This window comes from Plasmopara halstedii (genome assembly GCF_900000015.1).
Source record: "Plasmopara halstedii genome assembly, contig: Scaffold_2956, whole genome shotgun sequence".
In the NCBI taxonomy this organism is placed as follows: domain Eukaryota; phylum Oomycota; class Peronosporomycetes; order Peronosporales; family Peronosporaceae; genus Plasmopara; species Plasmopara halstedii.
This window is the reverse complement of record NW_020189861.1, coordinates 773,630-789,794: the sequence shown is the minus strand read 5'-3', so window position 1 is coordinate 789,794 and position 16,165 is coordinate 773,630. Positions and strand designations below refer to the sequence as shown.

At 45.2% G+C, this 16,165-nt stretch overlaps 5 protein-coding genes across 5 annotated transcripts; 1 reads left to right on the top strand and 4 right to left on the bottom strand.

Moving 5' to 3' along the window:
- Positions 1-925: 925 nt before the first annotated feature.
- Positions 926-1,158, bottom strand: PHALS_06264 (uncharacterized protein; the record flags this gene model as incomplete). Its single annotated transcript, XM_024719522.1, has 2 exons — positions 926-1,088; positions 1,154-1,158. The coding sequence occupies 2 exons, from the start codon at positions 1,156-1,158 to the stop codon at positions 926-928; spliced, it is 168 nt and encodes a 55-aa protein (XP_024584813.1).
- Positions 1,159-5,013: 3,855 nt separating this feature from the next.
- Positions 5,014-5,271, bottom strand: PHALS_06263 (uncharacterized protein; the record flags this gene model as incomplete). The annotated part of the gene is made up of 2 exons (XM_024719521.1): positions 5,014-5,026; positions 5,099-5,271. The coding sequence occupies 2 exons, from the start codon at positions 5,269-5,271 to the stop codon at positions 5,014-5,016; spliced, it is 186 nt and encodes a 61-aa protein (XP_024584812.1).
- A 998-nt stretch (positions 5,272-6,269) lies between these two features.
- PHALS_06262 (uncharacterized protein) lies at positions 6,270-6,437 on the top strand (the record flags this gene model as incomplete). The annotated part of the gene is made up of 1 exon (XM_024719520.1): positions 6,270-6,437. The coding sequence occupies one exon, from the start codon at positions 6,270-6,272 to the stop codon at positions 6,435-6,437; it is 168 nt and encodes a 55-aa protein (XP_024584811.1).
- Positions 6,438-11,492: 5,055 nt separating this feature from the next.
- Positions 11,493-11,921, bottom strand: PHALS_06261 (hypothetical protein; the record flags this gene model as incomplete). Its single annotated transcript, XM_024719519.1, has 1 exon — positions 11,493-11,921. One exon carries the CDS (start codon positions 11,919-11,921, stop codon positions 11,493-11,495), a length of 429 nt encoding a protein of 142 aa, XP_024584810.1.
- Positions 11,922-14,806: 2,885 nt separating this feature from the next.
- PHALS_06260 (porphobilinogen deaminase) lies at positions 14,807-16,070 on the bottom strand (the record flags this gene model as incomplete). Its single annotated transcript, XM_024719518.1, has 4 exons — positions 14,807-14,994; positions 15,061-15,151; positions 15,224-15,319; positions 15,384-16,070. 4 exons carry the CDS (start codon positions 16,068-16,070, stop codon positions 14,807-14,809), a joined length of 1,062 nt encoding a protein of 353 aa, XP_024584809.1.
- Between the last annotated feature and the right edge of the window lie 95 nt (positions 16,071-16,165).

The window sequence follows — 16,165 nt, the reverse complement described above, 5'->3', positions numbered from 1 at the left end:
TATTTTCAGAAGCGGGAAATTTAGTTGAGTTAAGGTTTCAAATACTCTTGGAGGTAGCGGATTGCGATCCGCTACACTCATACTGGTTCTAGTGTGGAACATAAGATCGGGGACCTTAGCATAGCTTTCTCTGAGCAAGGAGCTATGGCTGCCCCGCTGCAAGCGGACCTCCGCTCGCGAGGGTACGTTGCCATCCACCTTCTAGATTTACTTGATAGCTTCTTGCTTGGTGCCGACTTGGATTGTGTTGCGGTTTGCTATTGCCGAGATGTTTTGGGAGAGCCGATAAACTGCCTTGTACCTAAAACATAAGCTGGTCGTCTATCAATTAACAGTGATTAGTCAAGATATCGAACGAACTCTGATAGGGACGCGGTTGAGCTCGTACATCTACATTATTTGCGGCATATGAGGGTAGTGGTAGATTCCCTCACCGCTTGACCGAAAACTTAAGGCCCTTGAAGAACAAATCAATATATGTATATCTGGTGGGTAGCAGAGTAGCTATAAATGGTGTATGCTTGCGCGAAGCAGACTGAATTGTTAAGCTCTAGTCATAATCTCTTCATATATCCTTGTCACGTTTCAAAAACAGGCGACAGTTTCAAATTTGATGTATCGTGATCAAATCGCGATACCGCAGTTTTTGCGTGATTGATCGTCGTTAACAAACTTCAAATTATCCCGGTTACGACTCAAATTGATCGCTTATTTAAAGTAACGGACGCACAAGGCAGGATTATTCCTGCATTCCGTGTGAGTACAACCCAACATTCGAACAGCTTAAACCGATGTCAGTGTTCTTGAATGCAGGATGGAAGGTTCCACTTATTATACACTTCACTTCTTTGCGCTTAAGCTCTACACCTTTAGAAATGTCAGCGCTTTGTAGTCGACAATATCTTGCAGTTCGCGTTATGTCTTTTTAACATGTTTTTTTCCCGAATAATATATTAAGTTCGTCAGATGCTGCAACTGTCCAAATTTCAATCTGATACCCTGAAGCAATTCGTTTCTTAGAGAATTCCAATTTGCTTGGAAATTCAAAGGAGGTCGTCCCAGCCTTTCCACGTGATATTGGACCAGCTCTGGCAGTATGAGTACCTTTGACGAAGGAGACCGACTCTCTTATGGTTTGCTGTCATGAGCTCACTCCATTGTGGCGGAACGTCGATTAGTACCGTCATCCGCCCAAACTTGGATAAATTTGTATTTGATTGCGCTTTCCGAATTACGCCATTGTACTGTGATTTGAAACGGATCGGTGGTAAAGACGCAGCTTCTTCTCCAACAATGCACATCACATACGATTGGCTCATATGATATCCTAAGTAAAACACAGGATTTATTTACGTCTACTTTGGGATATCCAAATCATGGTTTCATTCCATCGCAGCCACGCCGATCAAAGGTCCAACGTAGCGCGGACGCAAGTTAGTATTATAGACCGCTACCTTTGTATGTCTAGCAAATTGACTGCATACAAAAAAACATTCGCCATCGTGATAGTTTAGCCTCTCAGTATCGACGTGCAAAGTTGGATACTCAGGATCTCTGCCGTTCCGTCGCACAACCTGCGCATGAAGTCAATCTTGTTGAGATAAAATATGTGATTTTACAACGAATTTTAACCAGGCTGATATCAGCAAGTCGATTTTGATCGACCCCCCCAGCGCACCAGAACCACTTCATGACGGTGTCAAAACCACCCAGAATTATATAAAAAGCGTGAAGGATCTAAGGAGGCGTGAACAAGAACAGAAGAGTACTGCGCGAACATAATGAAACAGGGCACTTCACTTCAGCACAACGGTCTTGCCTCTCAGCTTCTTCGATAGATATCCTCAACCATCTCATTAAAGATGGTCAGCGACTGACATGTTCAATCTGGTGCCGAGTATATTAAACAGTGTTCGACGAAACTTCCCTTTCAAGCGCTGATATTTATCTGTTACAATGTCTTTCAACAAGCCGTATCAAAAATCATTGCTGAGAAGAGTCCGCCACCACGTTAAGCCGACCCAAATTTTTCCTTTTCTTAGAGATGTATTCGGCAGAGACCGATAAATGTCTTGCTATTCTCTGTCGGATATGTAATGACGACATATTAAAGCATGATCCGTACAGATTACAAACGGCCCAGAACTATGAAGGCGCACACTCAACTGTTCTTATCAGATGCTATATTTGTCCAAAGTCGTACAGAGCACGGGATGTCGGATGTGGTGAGCCATATCATCACTTTTCAGCCGCGCTCAAGATGTGCAGTTACATAACTGCCAATGTAAACTGTGTGCCTTTTTGACGCCGACGAAATTCCCTTTCTGGGCTGCCTCTTTGGGAAGCAGAGTCTATTGACTATGAAACGCTGAATGTTGATTCGCCAGTGCCCCTGTCTTAAAAACACATCAACAAGTGGCTCGTTCGCTCAACTACTTCAACAAGTAGCGTTTGATGAGATGACTTGAGAGCGTGGTATAGAAATTGGTCTTCAAGGCTGTGAGTGAAAGCCTGATGGGCTCCCTGGTTCTGGCTCTTATCAATCATATCGTCTAATTCATGTTGTCTGCGACTCTTAAGTCTATTCCATAGGTTAATATTTACTCCAAGAATATGCTAACAGTCATGAACGTACGATCGAGTTTCATTCTCATTAGTGTGAAGCACCCTGTTCATAATATTAATTTACTTGCAATGAGGTATGCCGACGTGGGAAGAGAAAGATTGCCTGGATTTGGAGGGAAGACGAACGACTTAACACCTTAAAGGTATATTTGCAACTGAAGTAAAATGCGTTTTGGTTCCTGGCTGCTTGCAAACCACTCCAAGTACTCCTAAAGATTATACTAAGAAACCCTCGGACTCCTTTTTTTATAAATCAAGGGTGTTCGGTGGATCAACCTCAGCTTCAGCTTATCAAGATCTTGGGTGTACGGAGCTTAAGCCTTGACAAGCTTGAACTTCAGTTTCAAAGGAAAGTGTTCAGTAGAAGGGACTGGCTTACACCACCTAACTCGAAAGACAGAGGCATGTCGGTCTCGTCACCAGTGCAAGTCCCCAAGTAGTAGTTCTAAAAATACCTCAATCAGCACATTTACGAGTAGATAATCTTTCTCGCCACGTTCCCGTGAAGCATCACAATCAGTTAATTAACCCCTTCTCACGGCAGTGCCGACACAACAGTACTATGACATCGTGGCAAGATGAACCATACTTCTTTTCGCACTTCATAGCTGATCTTCAAGGCCACCGGCCTCTGTTTGGGATATAATTTCACTCAGTCGCTTCCACTCTTCATCAGCATTGATGTAGGAGACATCAGCTCACAGCTGTACTTTCCCTTCCCGTCAGCAAGGCTTTTTAAGACTTAAAAAATTACAGTCGCGCATTTCATTCTTTACAAGTATACGTCTGGCGCACTGCGATATCCAGTCGCTCTATTCTTCTCATCCTGAGACCGTGCGACGCACTGTATCTTTCGCCTTCTGAGCTTCGTTTGATGCACTCAGCAATATCATTGATCTTAATTTGGACAATCTCCATTTCTGAACGAGCTATATCGCAACCTCGTACCCGTGCCGAAAGCGCTTTTGCCTCCTGGTGGAAGTGGGTCATGGCTCGCCAAATATCTACCGCGCGAAAAGTGCGTGGCACCATTTTTGAAATTTAAAACGTTGGCCCGTGACGTTCAAGCCACTCAGTGACGAAAATGAGGTCGTATTTCGATTCGAACCTAGGCTCAGGATAAGAAAGGTTTTGCGCTGACAAAATCCTTAAAGTTTTTGCTAGGTCTAAGAATTAGGATGTTTCAGATCGACATGCCGTTGCGAGAGATAGGAAAGCCACATAAGAATGTATTATGGAGTAAATGGTTTATTGAATGCGATTAAAACATTTACACACAGCATCTGCGGTATTAAAGTTTAAATTACGCTCACGCTACATCGGACCCACTCACGGTCGTAACGAAAAAGAGACTAAGTTACACTCTTGGTACCCGAAAGAGAGGTCGAACACATGCGCTTACATGAGCTTGCTTTAGCCAAATCGCGATCCCGCTCCACGAGTCAGTTGGGTAGAAACGCCCTATAAAAGCCGAAGTAGAACCTCTGTCGTTTTCTGCAGCTGGATATCATCTTTTCTATAGCTGCGATAGTAATTTAAGTCGCTGGAGGTGCCTCAAGTCACCTCCAGCAAAATAACTATTTTTGAATAAAGCATTTACTTTTTGGCGCTCACCTGGACACACCGCCATTATTGTATGATTTTTGGATAGTTTCGTCCCATAGATTGGTTGCATTCGATAAGCGGAAGACAACCCCGTTATGAGGTCCACACTTGGTCGAAATTTGTAGCAGCTGTCAATTGAACTGAACGGGTTTAGAAACTCCGGAAAACTGAAGTGTGGTAGGATTTCTCTCGCCGTCCACGCTGTATACTGTGACTGAGGTAGTGATGCGTTAAACAAGACTTAAATTGGACGTTTGTTTTACTGGAGCTGGATTTCTTAGCTACGAGACAGATAAGGTGGTGCGTCTTTCTGTTCCAGTGCGCAATTTGAGTGCGATGTCCATCAGCACTCTCGTCAGCAAATGATTCCTAAGGTTCGGACCTCCTTAAAGTCGAGTTTATTTGAACGCTCCTGCTCCAGGCGCAAGAAGGACTCTTGCTTGCAGAGCGACTTTTGTTGCTCTTTCCGTTTTAAAATTAGTGGAATACACGCACTACAGCGGGGCTGCTGTAGCTCTTTGCTTAAGGGAAGCTCAGCCAAGGTCACCGACCATACGTTCTTTACAAGTATCAGTACGAGTGTAGCGGATCGCAATCCGCTGCCTCCAATAGTACATAAAATCTTAGCCAAGACAAACAAACACTTCTGTTCGAAACTGAAACAGTATTGAACTATTTAGTTCCGTCAGAGCCGCCAAAATCTAAAACCTAAGGTTCTCTTTAGCGATAAAATAATACTTAATGTAGTAAAACCTAATCAAGCATTTGTCAAACGTTAGCCAATCATTGTATACTTCTGCAGACGTCATGCCACCCGTATATTCGCACGGATAGCCGGTTCTTGCGGCAATTTATTAATAACGAAAACATGCTCGATGCATTTGTCGGGTTCCATTTCCATTTCACTTTCGTCGTAGACAGCCGCATCATGACCAAATACTCGATTCCTCCGCGAACTTGAAGTTTATCCAAAATCGCACATCTTTTAGCCTCCAAAACTGGCGACGCATCTGTTAATTGGTCTTGACGTAAAGTTGGCATGATCTTCCTGTAGCGCTTTAGTTGGTCTAACCTGAACACGTTTTGTATCGGATCTGACTCATGATCTTAGGTAATTGTTGGCTTCATCGCATACTGTTACAGCCTAGGTGCTTTCAAATCAAGGCGTACTTTGTTTGCTTTGACTTGACCTTGTGTCACGCATGCTTTAATGACAGCGTTATTGTTGCGAGCATCGTCTGTTAGCTGAAACTCCACCTTGAATCCCTGACGATCGACTTGCGCAATTGGGTTTTCTTGAGATCGTCATGTGTCGGACTAGGAATTTCTCGACGATTGCTTGCAGTTTTTTATATGCAAATTAATTGATGGATAGTAAATTCTGGACAACACAGCTGCGCAATTCCCGCTCAGAGTCAATTTCGAACAGATTGAGACCGGGAAGTACTTACGTGCTTACGCCTGCCCTTTATCTGCGCATTCAATCGTTGGACTTGTGCAGCGATACCTTATTGTGTTTAATACACTTGAACCAAATGTGTAGGGGATACAAGAATGAAGCTCATTCACGTGACACCCTCTTCCATAAGAATGGAGACCAGAATGGGATTAAACCCATTTTGTGGTCTTAAGCGCTGTACAAAAGGGACCGCTCCGCGGGCACCCGCTGCTCCTAGAATTCCACTCATGCTCTGCATTTACCGCGCTTGCCATCAAGAGCATGCTTTTACCAGACATTCGCCTTCATGCACCAAAATAAGTAGCTAAATGAGTTTGAACAAAAAGACAATCGTTGCGACCGACGCTCTCAAAAGAATAGCTGGGGAGGTTGCCGAGTTGTATTTCGATGAGAACGTGTAGTGACACTTCGGTCCTGACCTCAAACACACCCGCTCTCATCCGGCAATACACGGCCTAGCCGTTTGCAAGAAGGTAGCACTCACTAAGCTCATTTTCCCCTCTCAACATCTATTTTCATCGGCGAAAATTCCTAACTCTGTGGGACTCGTGATGATGTCTAGCACGCTTTCATTGCCAAGATGGATCTGGATGAAGAAGCACAAGATCTCTCAACTACAAGCGCAAAAGCCACTTCGACTTGTCCCGATAATTACGCCGTAATATCTGTTGAAAGTCGCTTTTTCGAGTCCTCACACTCTAAGTGTGAGAAAATTGCTCTGCAAGAGCTTACAGATAGTCTTTTCTGAATAAAAGGGTCCAGACTTGGAGAATCAGCAGATGGGATGACCCACACACTTCATGAGGGATGTATCTTGGGTACTTAAAGCGTAAAACGTGCCGATCAGAATCAATCCAACTTTGGCCAATACGTTTGGGTATCACGCCACTTCAATCGTCTGTAGAATTCACAAACAACCTTCAGCAAAGCGGAAGTCCGATGAGAGCATATTTTTCGTTGCTACGCAAGTACACGGACGTCCACGTTTGATTTAAACCCTGCTGTTTACATCCCCGCTCGTCGTCACAAGGCAATTGTTACAGCTACTGACCAAGGATTTCAATTTTTCCAAAGTTGGTTGCCTTCCACCAATCAAAACACGCTGTGGCGAGCGAAACCACTTCTTTTTCATGGTAGATAAAGGCCGAGGTGCTACAGGTCCGTTGGTACGCAACGCTATGGCAATCTTGCCGAAGTGAACCACAAACTCGTAGTATAAACGCCGGCCTGAGACATTCCACGTCAATATAATCGCTCCTCTATTGGCTAGTTCTTTTAGCTGCGACGGCACGGTGAGCCTTTATAAAATTCACGGCGTGTGATAAAGCTTCAGATCTTTGACTTTCTCTCTGAGTTTCACTAACGCACGGTATGTCTGTAAGTCATTCCAACAAGCACAGAATTGCTTTGCTGGATAAGATAGCTTGGCGAGGGATAATGAAGCATTTGCGTTGCCTGCAGCAGAGCTCTTCATGTCACACTTAAATGTCGAAGTGGGGTCGATGTATGGCTTCAGTGTGCCCACATAGAACACCAGGCGTGTTTGCATAAGCCTCGATATATTTTGATAGCAAATCAACCATTTTTTTGGTGCGACCATGAACGATCCGGTCGCAACTTATCTTTATTGACAGCAGACATTGCATAGGTATGCTCAATGTAATAAGAATCTTCCTCTGACATTGGCGTTTATCGTTTGTTTGTCTCGGCTTCCAGCAATAGCTTCGCGCACATTGCTCACAACGCTAAATTTCATTGTCATAATATTACTAAATTTGATGTGAACTATCAAAATCTGTGTTGCCGGAACGAATGATACCAGCAAGTCAATTTTGAAAGACAACCCTCCCTTCAATAAGACCGCACTTCACACGGGGCTACCAAGCTTGTAAGGACATTCCTCATCAAGCGCAAACGCATTTAGTTGGGAGAACTTGCCCCAGCACCATGGTTTCTCTGCGCAGTTGTCATTACAAAAAGATATTCTCATCGGATCATCCGTCTGCGAACGGTCAGTGATTAACATATCAAATCTGGTGCCGAGCAACTTAAACAAAACCTGCTGTAGAACGTGGATCTCTATTTGTCACTTACCGGTAAGCCATGTTGAAGATACAATTAACGTTAACATTCCCTATAAGATCTCCGGTTATATGATCGCTGACATCTGCGAGATGAGCCACCTTGCTCGGATGGTTCACAAAGCCACAATACCGGCATCACCGGACGCGTCCTTTGGAAGAATAAAAAACTATTTATGCTAAAATTCGTCCGGAGCTGCTAAGCTAACCAACGATGTTGTTGCAAACGGCGAGGATTTAACCTTCTGACTCGTTTGACATATGCGCATATATGTTTGCCCACATGTAATACATATCATCTAACACTCATCGTGATGTATGTGTGGCCACTTAAAAGGTATCATATGTGCATTAATCTGTGTATGAGATGTCATAATGATGTCTGAAAACATGCTAGGTATCATGTTAGTCAGAACTGTAATACAGCAAGTCCTGGGAAAGCGTTGCGGTGACGTGCAACCTCGCACTTCAATATTTCAACGTTCAACCTTAAAATGCATCAGCCATCACATAATGCCAGCCCAGCTAACGCCTTACCTCAAATGCAGCGAGGCTGCCGTAGCTCTTTGCTTAGAGAGAGCTAAGCTAAGGTCACCAACCTTTACGTTCTTTCCAAGAACCAGTACAAATGTGGCAGATTGCAATCCACTACTTCTAACTATTAAAGCCTTACCAAAGCAAACGAAAACTTTTGTTTAAAACGAACCTGAACCTAATAAATATAGTAGTATCCATTACTACTGGCAATCCTGCCATGTGGTGGTTTCTTGTTACGGTGTAGCCACACCACTGTGTGATTACACTGACTGTGTAATACACGGCTATGTACAGTCGCACAATCTTGTGCGACCCGCGTTTTCTCACAAGACCACGTGTTACCCAGTTACACTCTCCCCTGTGAATATCCTCAATTCACATTAAATACCACCTCATACGAGGCTCGCGTGTCTGAGACATCTTTACGTTCATAAGAACAACTTTAAACCTTCTCCGCTCTATAAGCTCTGTGTCTACGACACGCAACACAGCCAGCCTCGATGGTAGCGAGGGTGCCCGCGGGCAAAGCCCTTCATCTTCTTCTGCACAGGGTGCATCTCCGGACAGTACGTCCGCGGCTATACGACAAGCATATCTCAAGCCCTCGGCAACTGAGCACATCACACCGCGCCCGTTCCGGGCGATAAATATCCTAGTCGAGGAGTTGGAGAAATTCGACTAAGAGTCGGACACTCCTTTCTCAGCATGGAATGACGAGGAAGATGAAGTGCGCCAACGGCGCGATGTGAGCCCAGCTCAAATTCTGCGGACCCCATGTCCGTTCCCCGATCTCTCGGCTTCCATAGGAAGTGGTCTTATAACTAATCGCCTCAACCTGGCACAGGAGCAGCAAATGGAGGCTGCTCACACGGAGGCCTTCCTGCTCTAGTATCCACGTTCGGTCTTAGAACTTCGTGTTAAATTAGGCTTCCGCTAGGCGGATCCCGCTGCTGAAGCGTAAGATACGATCACTCGATCTTTAGGCGTCTAAGTTGTTGGGCCTCCGGTCACTATACAAACTGAGCTTGATCAGCGGAAAGCTTTGCGAGCTCACTTTTTGGTTTTCCCAATAGACCCAATGAATCGGTACCGCGCTCGACTTCGAGCTAAAAAGGAGGTGCTCCGGTTTCCGCAATGCAGACCATCCATGTGATGCTCGCCTGATGATGAGCTCTTTGAGCGATGGGTGCAGTGGTACAGGAAACTTTCTTCGCTGTCTACCTTACAGCAAAGCCACAAGGAAGTGGAAGTGCGCGTTAAATGCCATCTCAGATTGAGCAAAACTCAAGGTACAACGCCGACTTCCTGCAAATTGTCAATCCATAACACTCCTGCAAGCTCTGTAATTTCTCACACGGCTGAGTCTACGACTACAGCAGCTCAGGGCCATAGCTTGAGCCCTCCGGCTTCCCGAGCTTCTGCCGAGAAGCGCGGTGTGCAACACGACGCGAAGTATCATGCATTGTAACTAGTAATCCTGCCACATAGTGGCTTCTTGTTACGGTGTAGCCATACCACTTCCAACTTGTGTAATCTACACCTATGTTAGGTCACACCATCTTGTGCGACCCGCCAATTCGTACAAAGGCAAATGTAACCCCGTTACATACTGTCCGGAGTTGCACCGCGCGCAGAAGACAAAGACGGTCTCTTTCCGCGGAACCAGCGAGGCTGGGGCTTCTTGGTGGCATAGGCACAGGGCTCATTGGGCAGAGAAAGCGTGAAGAATGTTCTGAGGACTCAAAGGTGTCTGAGACACGCGAGCATCTAAGGAGGCGACAGTTACATGTGAAGTGTGGGTATTCACAATTTTGATGGGGAGAGTGTAACGGTGTGACACGTACCCTGGTAAAAAGGGTGGGACACACAAGATGGTGTGACCACACAATGATTTGTCTACACCTTATCGGGAAGCCACAACGCGGCGAGACTGCCAGTAGTTTTGCAATTTCAATTGGTTTTACTGTTTAGTTAGGATTTAGATATATGCGGTTAGGTCACAAATAAAACAAAAGAAAAACAGTTTGGATTTTAAAAAGAAGAACATATTCGCCCTGGGTCAAGGTTTTGAGTACTCTTGGAGTTGGCAGATTGCAATCCGCTACACTCATACTGGTTCTAGAATGAAACGTTAGGTCGGTGACCTTAGCTTAGCTTTCTATAAGCAAAAAGCCTAATGCAGCACCGCTGCATTAGCTTCCGTTGAGCTTTCACTTTTGAGCATTGCCTGAGGAAATGAACAGATGAGTAAACCCCAATGTGGTCACATGTTAGTGAGTAGCTTTAAAACGTCACGAGTCGTGTAAGCCATGTCATGCACGTGCTGTCGGGTTTTATTCATTACACTCTAACCCCGCTCTACCCGGCCCGGGGATTGAACCCAGGACCTCTTCGTCCTGAAGTGAACAGCATTCCACTGCACCACAGGATCGGTAAGGTCACATATTAGTGAGGGTGTAATGGAATAGTGCATTTGACTCTTCTGTGCGATTGTGCAGAGTAAAATTGTACAGAGTTTTCACCACTTTTTTGGAAATTTGTGTAGCATCGAAAGGACAAAAAGTAATGATACTAATGAGGTTAGAAGAGAGGTCCGACATGTTTCAACCAAAAGCTGGCTTTCGTAGAGCTTATATGTAGTGTGACTTGATATATGTCATTCTTGATATATCAATGCTTCGCGACGTAAGTAGCTCTGTTCCCATTTCTGGGTGGAGTACATCAATCCAACTTCTGTGCATTGTATTGGTCTCGGCGAGGCCTGCACGCAGGCAATGCTTCGTCTGGAAGCATTGCCGAAAGAGATAGTGGTTATCCGAGATAAATTTCTCTACGTGTGCAGATAGTGTATTTCATCGAGCACTTTCAAGTGCTTTAATGTAACCCCTGTGAACTGTGCACAGCACGACTATGGACGAATACAACGTCGTTGTGTACAGGATCGATGCGCCCAAAACGGCTGCGTCACTGATTGAACCTCGCTGAGGGGTTTGATAGTTTCTATGGCAAGACCACCACGTACTCACTGAAGTGAGAGGTTACTTTTGAAAGTTGTCACTTTAAAGTACGATTTACTTTTGAAAGTTGTCACTTTAAAGTACGATTTACTCCAACAGAAGTGTCGACAGTTATGTGAGGCATTTACTTTGAAATACTACGTGAAGAAACCGCACGACTTTATAATCTTACATCTGGATCTTACTGAGATATTGCACCAGACACAAATTATTGTGCAGTAACTTTTGCAAGTGTTGCCACTGTTGTTGTTGGATAGTTCCTAAAGCATCAGCCTGAGCCAGTAGTGCTGGATCCGCGACCAGAAGATCCTCGTGCAGCTTCAGGAACCGGTTCAGATAAGCCTGTAGCACCTGAAAGTTCTGACGTCCACTCATCTCCTTACGCAGGAAATCTAGAAACCAACCCAACAACTTTTTCCCATCGTCATCAAAGTCTCCCATGCACAATGTACTCAATTCGACGTCCACAGCGGAAGCAGATAATGACTGCATGTATGCCGCAACGTCTTTAAAGCACGAGCTTGGGTGATCTTCGTCTTGTTCCTCCTCTACAGCTTTTGCCAGCAACGTGGCTAGTTTACAGCGAGTAGTCACCATTCCTTCAGTCTTTAGAATATGTGAGCCAGAAGCAGTCTTTTCATCGTCTTCTAATTCCTCGTCATCATCGCCTCCCCATGCGTCATCATCATCACCACCCCATCCATCCATAACGACATCTTGCTGGACCGTCTCAGCCTTCTTTTCAGTTGGTACAGATACAAAAGTCGGATGCACATCGTCTTTGCGTGCCGTATGAAGAAAAAATGGAGCCTGTTCAGGCACTTTCGGGGGCTCAATAGGTTTGTTTCGCTTTTTGATAAGCTCGAGATTAAACAGTGACTGCCAGAAAGCACGCGGAGTTGTCGACAGAGTGATTAATGACTCATCAAGCGGCTTTGAAAACTCGTCACTATCTTCTATTCTCGCTTCTTTCAGTCGATGATCCTCTACTAGATTTGACAGAGATGATTGAGAATTCCGTTCATATCCAAATCCAAGGTGATCGCTGTTATCCACTTCATTTAAACACACTGGCATATCCATTAAAATGGGTTCTGTAGGCTCTGAGTCGAGGAAAACCTCTGTGAAAAAGCTCCGGTTCGCCCACAAGAAGATGCCGACGTGAGCGACATGGGTGGTCGCAACAAACTCACCCGTCGGTGATACGGCCAGTCCCGTCACAGGCTTTTGGAATCGCATCCAGTCAACGCACTTGCCAGTTGGAATATCCCACACTCGCAACGAAGCATCAGCTGAAGACGAGAAAAGCCACCGAGCATCCGAGCTAAATTTCAGATCTGTTATACGGTGAAAGTGACCAGCAAAGCGACGCACGAGCTTGTGCGTACTTACGTCATAAAGACGTAGAATTTGGTCATCACATGCCACACACAGCAAGTTACTATCGCTATGTAGCTCCATTTGACTAATTGGAGATCCAACGTCGACCTCGTATCGCAATTCATGCTTTGTAAAGCCCCAGAATTTAATCTTCCCATCAATACCAGTAGATACCAGAGTTTCATTTAGCGCATCCACAGCTACCGCACTAACTGGTCCATTGTGAGCATGAATCGCCGTCTTATCAGCCTCATCGTCCTGCAACGACGACAGATCTGTACCAGGTAGCACGAGCGAACGAATAATTTTGGCTCTGGGCGTCGCTGCCACAGGGTACGACCCACGTCTCTCACCCGACTGCATATTGTAGCGAAAGATTGAGCCACCTAAGCTCCCCACAAGAGCGTAATTACCACATGAACTGATTGCAACACTTGTTGCCTGTGTCTTTTTGCGACGCAAATCTTCATTGCTACCCAATGCAACGTGGTCGCTCGGATCAAATTGACGTAGCACCTTCTTGCCAATTGTACGGTGGTCAAATCGCCACACATACGCTGCAAGTTCGTTTTCGTGGCACGTCACAACATTCGCCCAATCACGAGCACGTGTCTCCATCGCTGCAAACTGGACAATAGGCGGTAGTTTTAAATCCTCCACACGAACGTTCAAACTGCGAGCTTTTTTCAAAACAGAGCCTTGAGACAGCTCGCGACTCTGTTGTTCACGAGCTGTGTGAAATACACGAAAGGCACGGTCTTGTCCGGCCGACAAGATCTGACAACAAGTGCCATCGGCACCGTCCGCCATCGTTGCTAACGTATTGTTGCCATAATAACGAATGCGTGTTGGTGGGGCTCGGTGACCTTCGCGAGATTTCAATAGACGAGCCGTTCCGCCGTTCAAATGGTCAAAAATCCACAATTTGATCGAATTATCTGTACCTGATGACAGCAACAAGGGTTCATTGGCCAAGAATTGGAGTGAGACCACAGAGCCATCATGTGCACTAGCAATAATTGATTCCAACTGCTTCGTCTGGAGATTCCATACTGCAATATCTCCTGACCGCGATCCCGACACAATAAGTGGCGTTGTAGAAGCACCGACATCTGTCCGAAACGACATGGCTGTGACAATGCTCTCCTGCTCTTGCTTAAAGTCCATCACGCGCTCATCAAGCTGCAAATGATGTACCATAAGTCGACCATCAGCAAGTCCAATACTCACCACATCTATAGCTGGACTCTGTTCGAGTGATGTGACAGCACTCTTCCATCCTGTAAACTCGTACACACACTTCATTTTACGGATGTTCCAGAGCTGTAGCGCACCTTGCTCCGATCCAACCAGAATTTTATTCAAATAAGTGTTTGGATGCATCATCACAGTGGGTGTAAAGCTCATCGGGAAACTCAGCGTGCTCACAAGTTCCATGGTATCAAGATCCCAAATCTTGATATCGTGCTCGTTATCAAGCGTAAAAAGAACGTTGCCCACTGTCAGCATCTGTTTGATACTTCCCTTGTGGCCTAGTAGCGTCTTGATACGCTGCACTCGCTTCCATATAATAATCTGACGTCCACAAGCTGTAATTGTAAGATGTTTCTTGGGTTGTACGGCCAGCGCTCTGATACGCTTCGGTAATTGAGGTGACACTAACACGGGCGTGAGTTTATCGCAATTGTAGACGACAAAAGACTTGCCTAATGACGCTGTAGCAAAGCTAGCCTTGCCCATGCCATACCACACAATCGGTACATCATCAACCACCACACCAATGGCACGAAAGGCTTGGAGTACACGACTATTCTGAGCGCGTGTTGACTGGTTACTGGACATGGCTTGAAACACGATAATGTGTAAAAGTACTACGTATCAATGCGTGTGACTTGTGGTGTGATTATATTGCGCTCTATCACGAGCTTCTTTAGCTCAGTATTACCACGAACAGGTAGCACGAGATGGTTGAACCTTTAACGCGATTAGCTCTGAAATGACTGGAACCAAGCTGTTTAAAAATTAGCTATACATATAATTGTACCCAGACTATATCGCAAATTTCATTCCATGTCAAAATAGTACAATGATGTATCTCTTTTCTAAGTTCTAGCTCTTTTAATATCGGCCGCAGCTGCAGCGTCACCAGGGGCATCAGCATCGCCGTAAGTCAATGCACGTTTTTGCTGAGTCTTGCCTAGCAATTTTCGAGCAAGGTCATTACTCCAAAAACGCTCAGCAAGCTCTTTTCCAAGCTCTTCGCACTTTGAACGTGGGCCTGAGATCGAGTCTGTAGCATCACAACAAACTTTCGATTACATGTCATTTATCAAGACAGCCAAGATCTCACGCGTACCGAAGACGCTTTCCTTTCCATCGCGTGACAAAAGTGTCGAATTTAATGTAAGTGTTTCTTCATCTAGAGTTGCATTCACGCCCATAGCAATCTATGCAGATCACAAAGAGTAGAGTATTAGATAAGTGCATAGACGAATTCCGTATTGCTGACTCAATCAGACCTGACACCCGCCTTCAAGATGGTACAGCAAACTTCGTTCCGCCATACACAATTGCGCCGACTTTTCATCCGTTATACTTTGAAGCATTTTGATTGTCTATCACAGGGCAGAACTCAGTACTTATTATGCTCGTTACAATATCCCCAACTTCTTCACGTACTTCCTCATCATCTGCACGGCATTCAACACCAATGCTTCCTTGACCTACTCCATACCCAAAAGAGTCTGCAGGTAGAATCTCATCAATTCTGTCTCCAAGATTTCCACGTCGAAAACCACAAGCTGCAACTACGATGGCGTCATAGTCGTCGTGTTCATCTAGTTTGGCCAATCTTGTCTGAATGTTACCACGCAGCGTCTTGATCTCAAAGGTCGGAAATTGTCTTCGCAATAGCGCTTCGCGTCGCAATGAGCTGGTTCCAATAACACTATTGTCAGGCAATTCCTTCAGTGATTTCACTCCATTAGCCTTATGCTTTGGATGGATGATCGCAGCGTCTTCAGGACTCTCCCGCTTGGTGATGGCAGCTAGCACGAGTCCGTCCGGCAGCGTTGTGGGCATATCTTTGAGTGAGTGAACCGCAAAACTAGCGGTCTTGGCTAAAAGCGCCTCTTCAAGACTCTTGGTAAAAAGACCTGAGGCCGTGTTGGACCCCAACTCGCTCAAGTGGCGATCGAGAACTTGGTCACCAACTGTGTCTTCTTGACCCACAACAAAATGCAGATCTGGAAATTGCTTATTCAACATTGCAATGACAAAATTGGTCTGCGCCATGGCTAATTGGCTCTTGCGTGACGATACAAAGATAGTGGTGCACTTATGCGAAGGCGATGACGAGGTCGACATGTCTAGATGGTGGCAATGACTCTGCCTTAATAAACGCGATATTTTCGTGCTCATAATATTTGTAGCGTTTACTTCAACCAATTAAAATGCTTGAG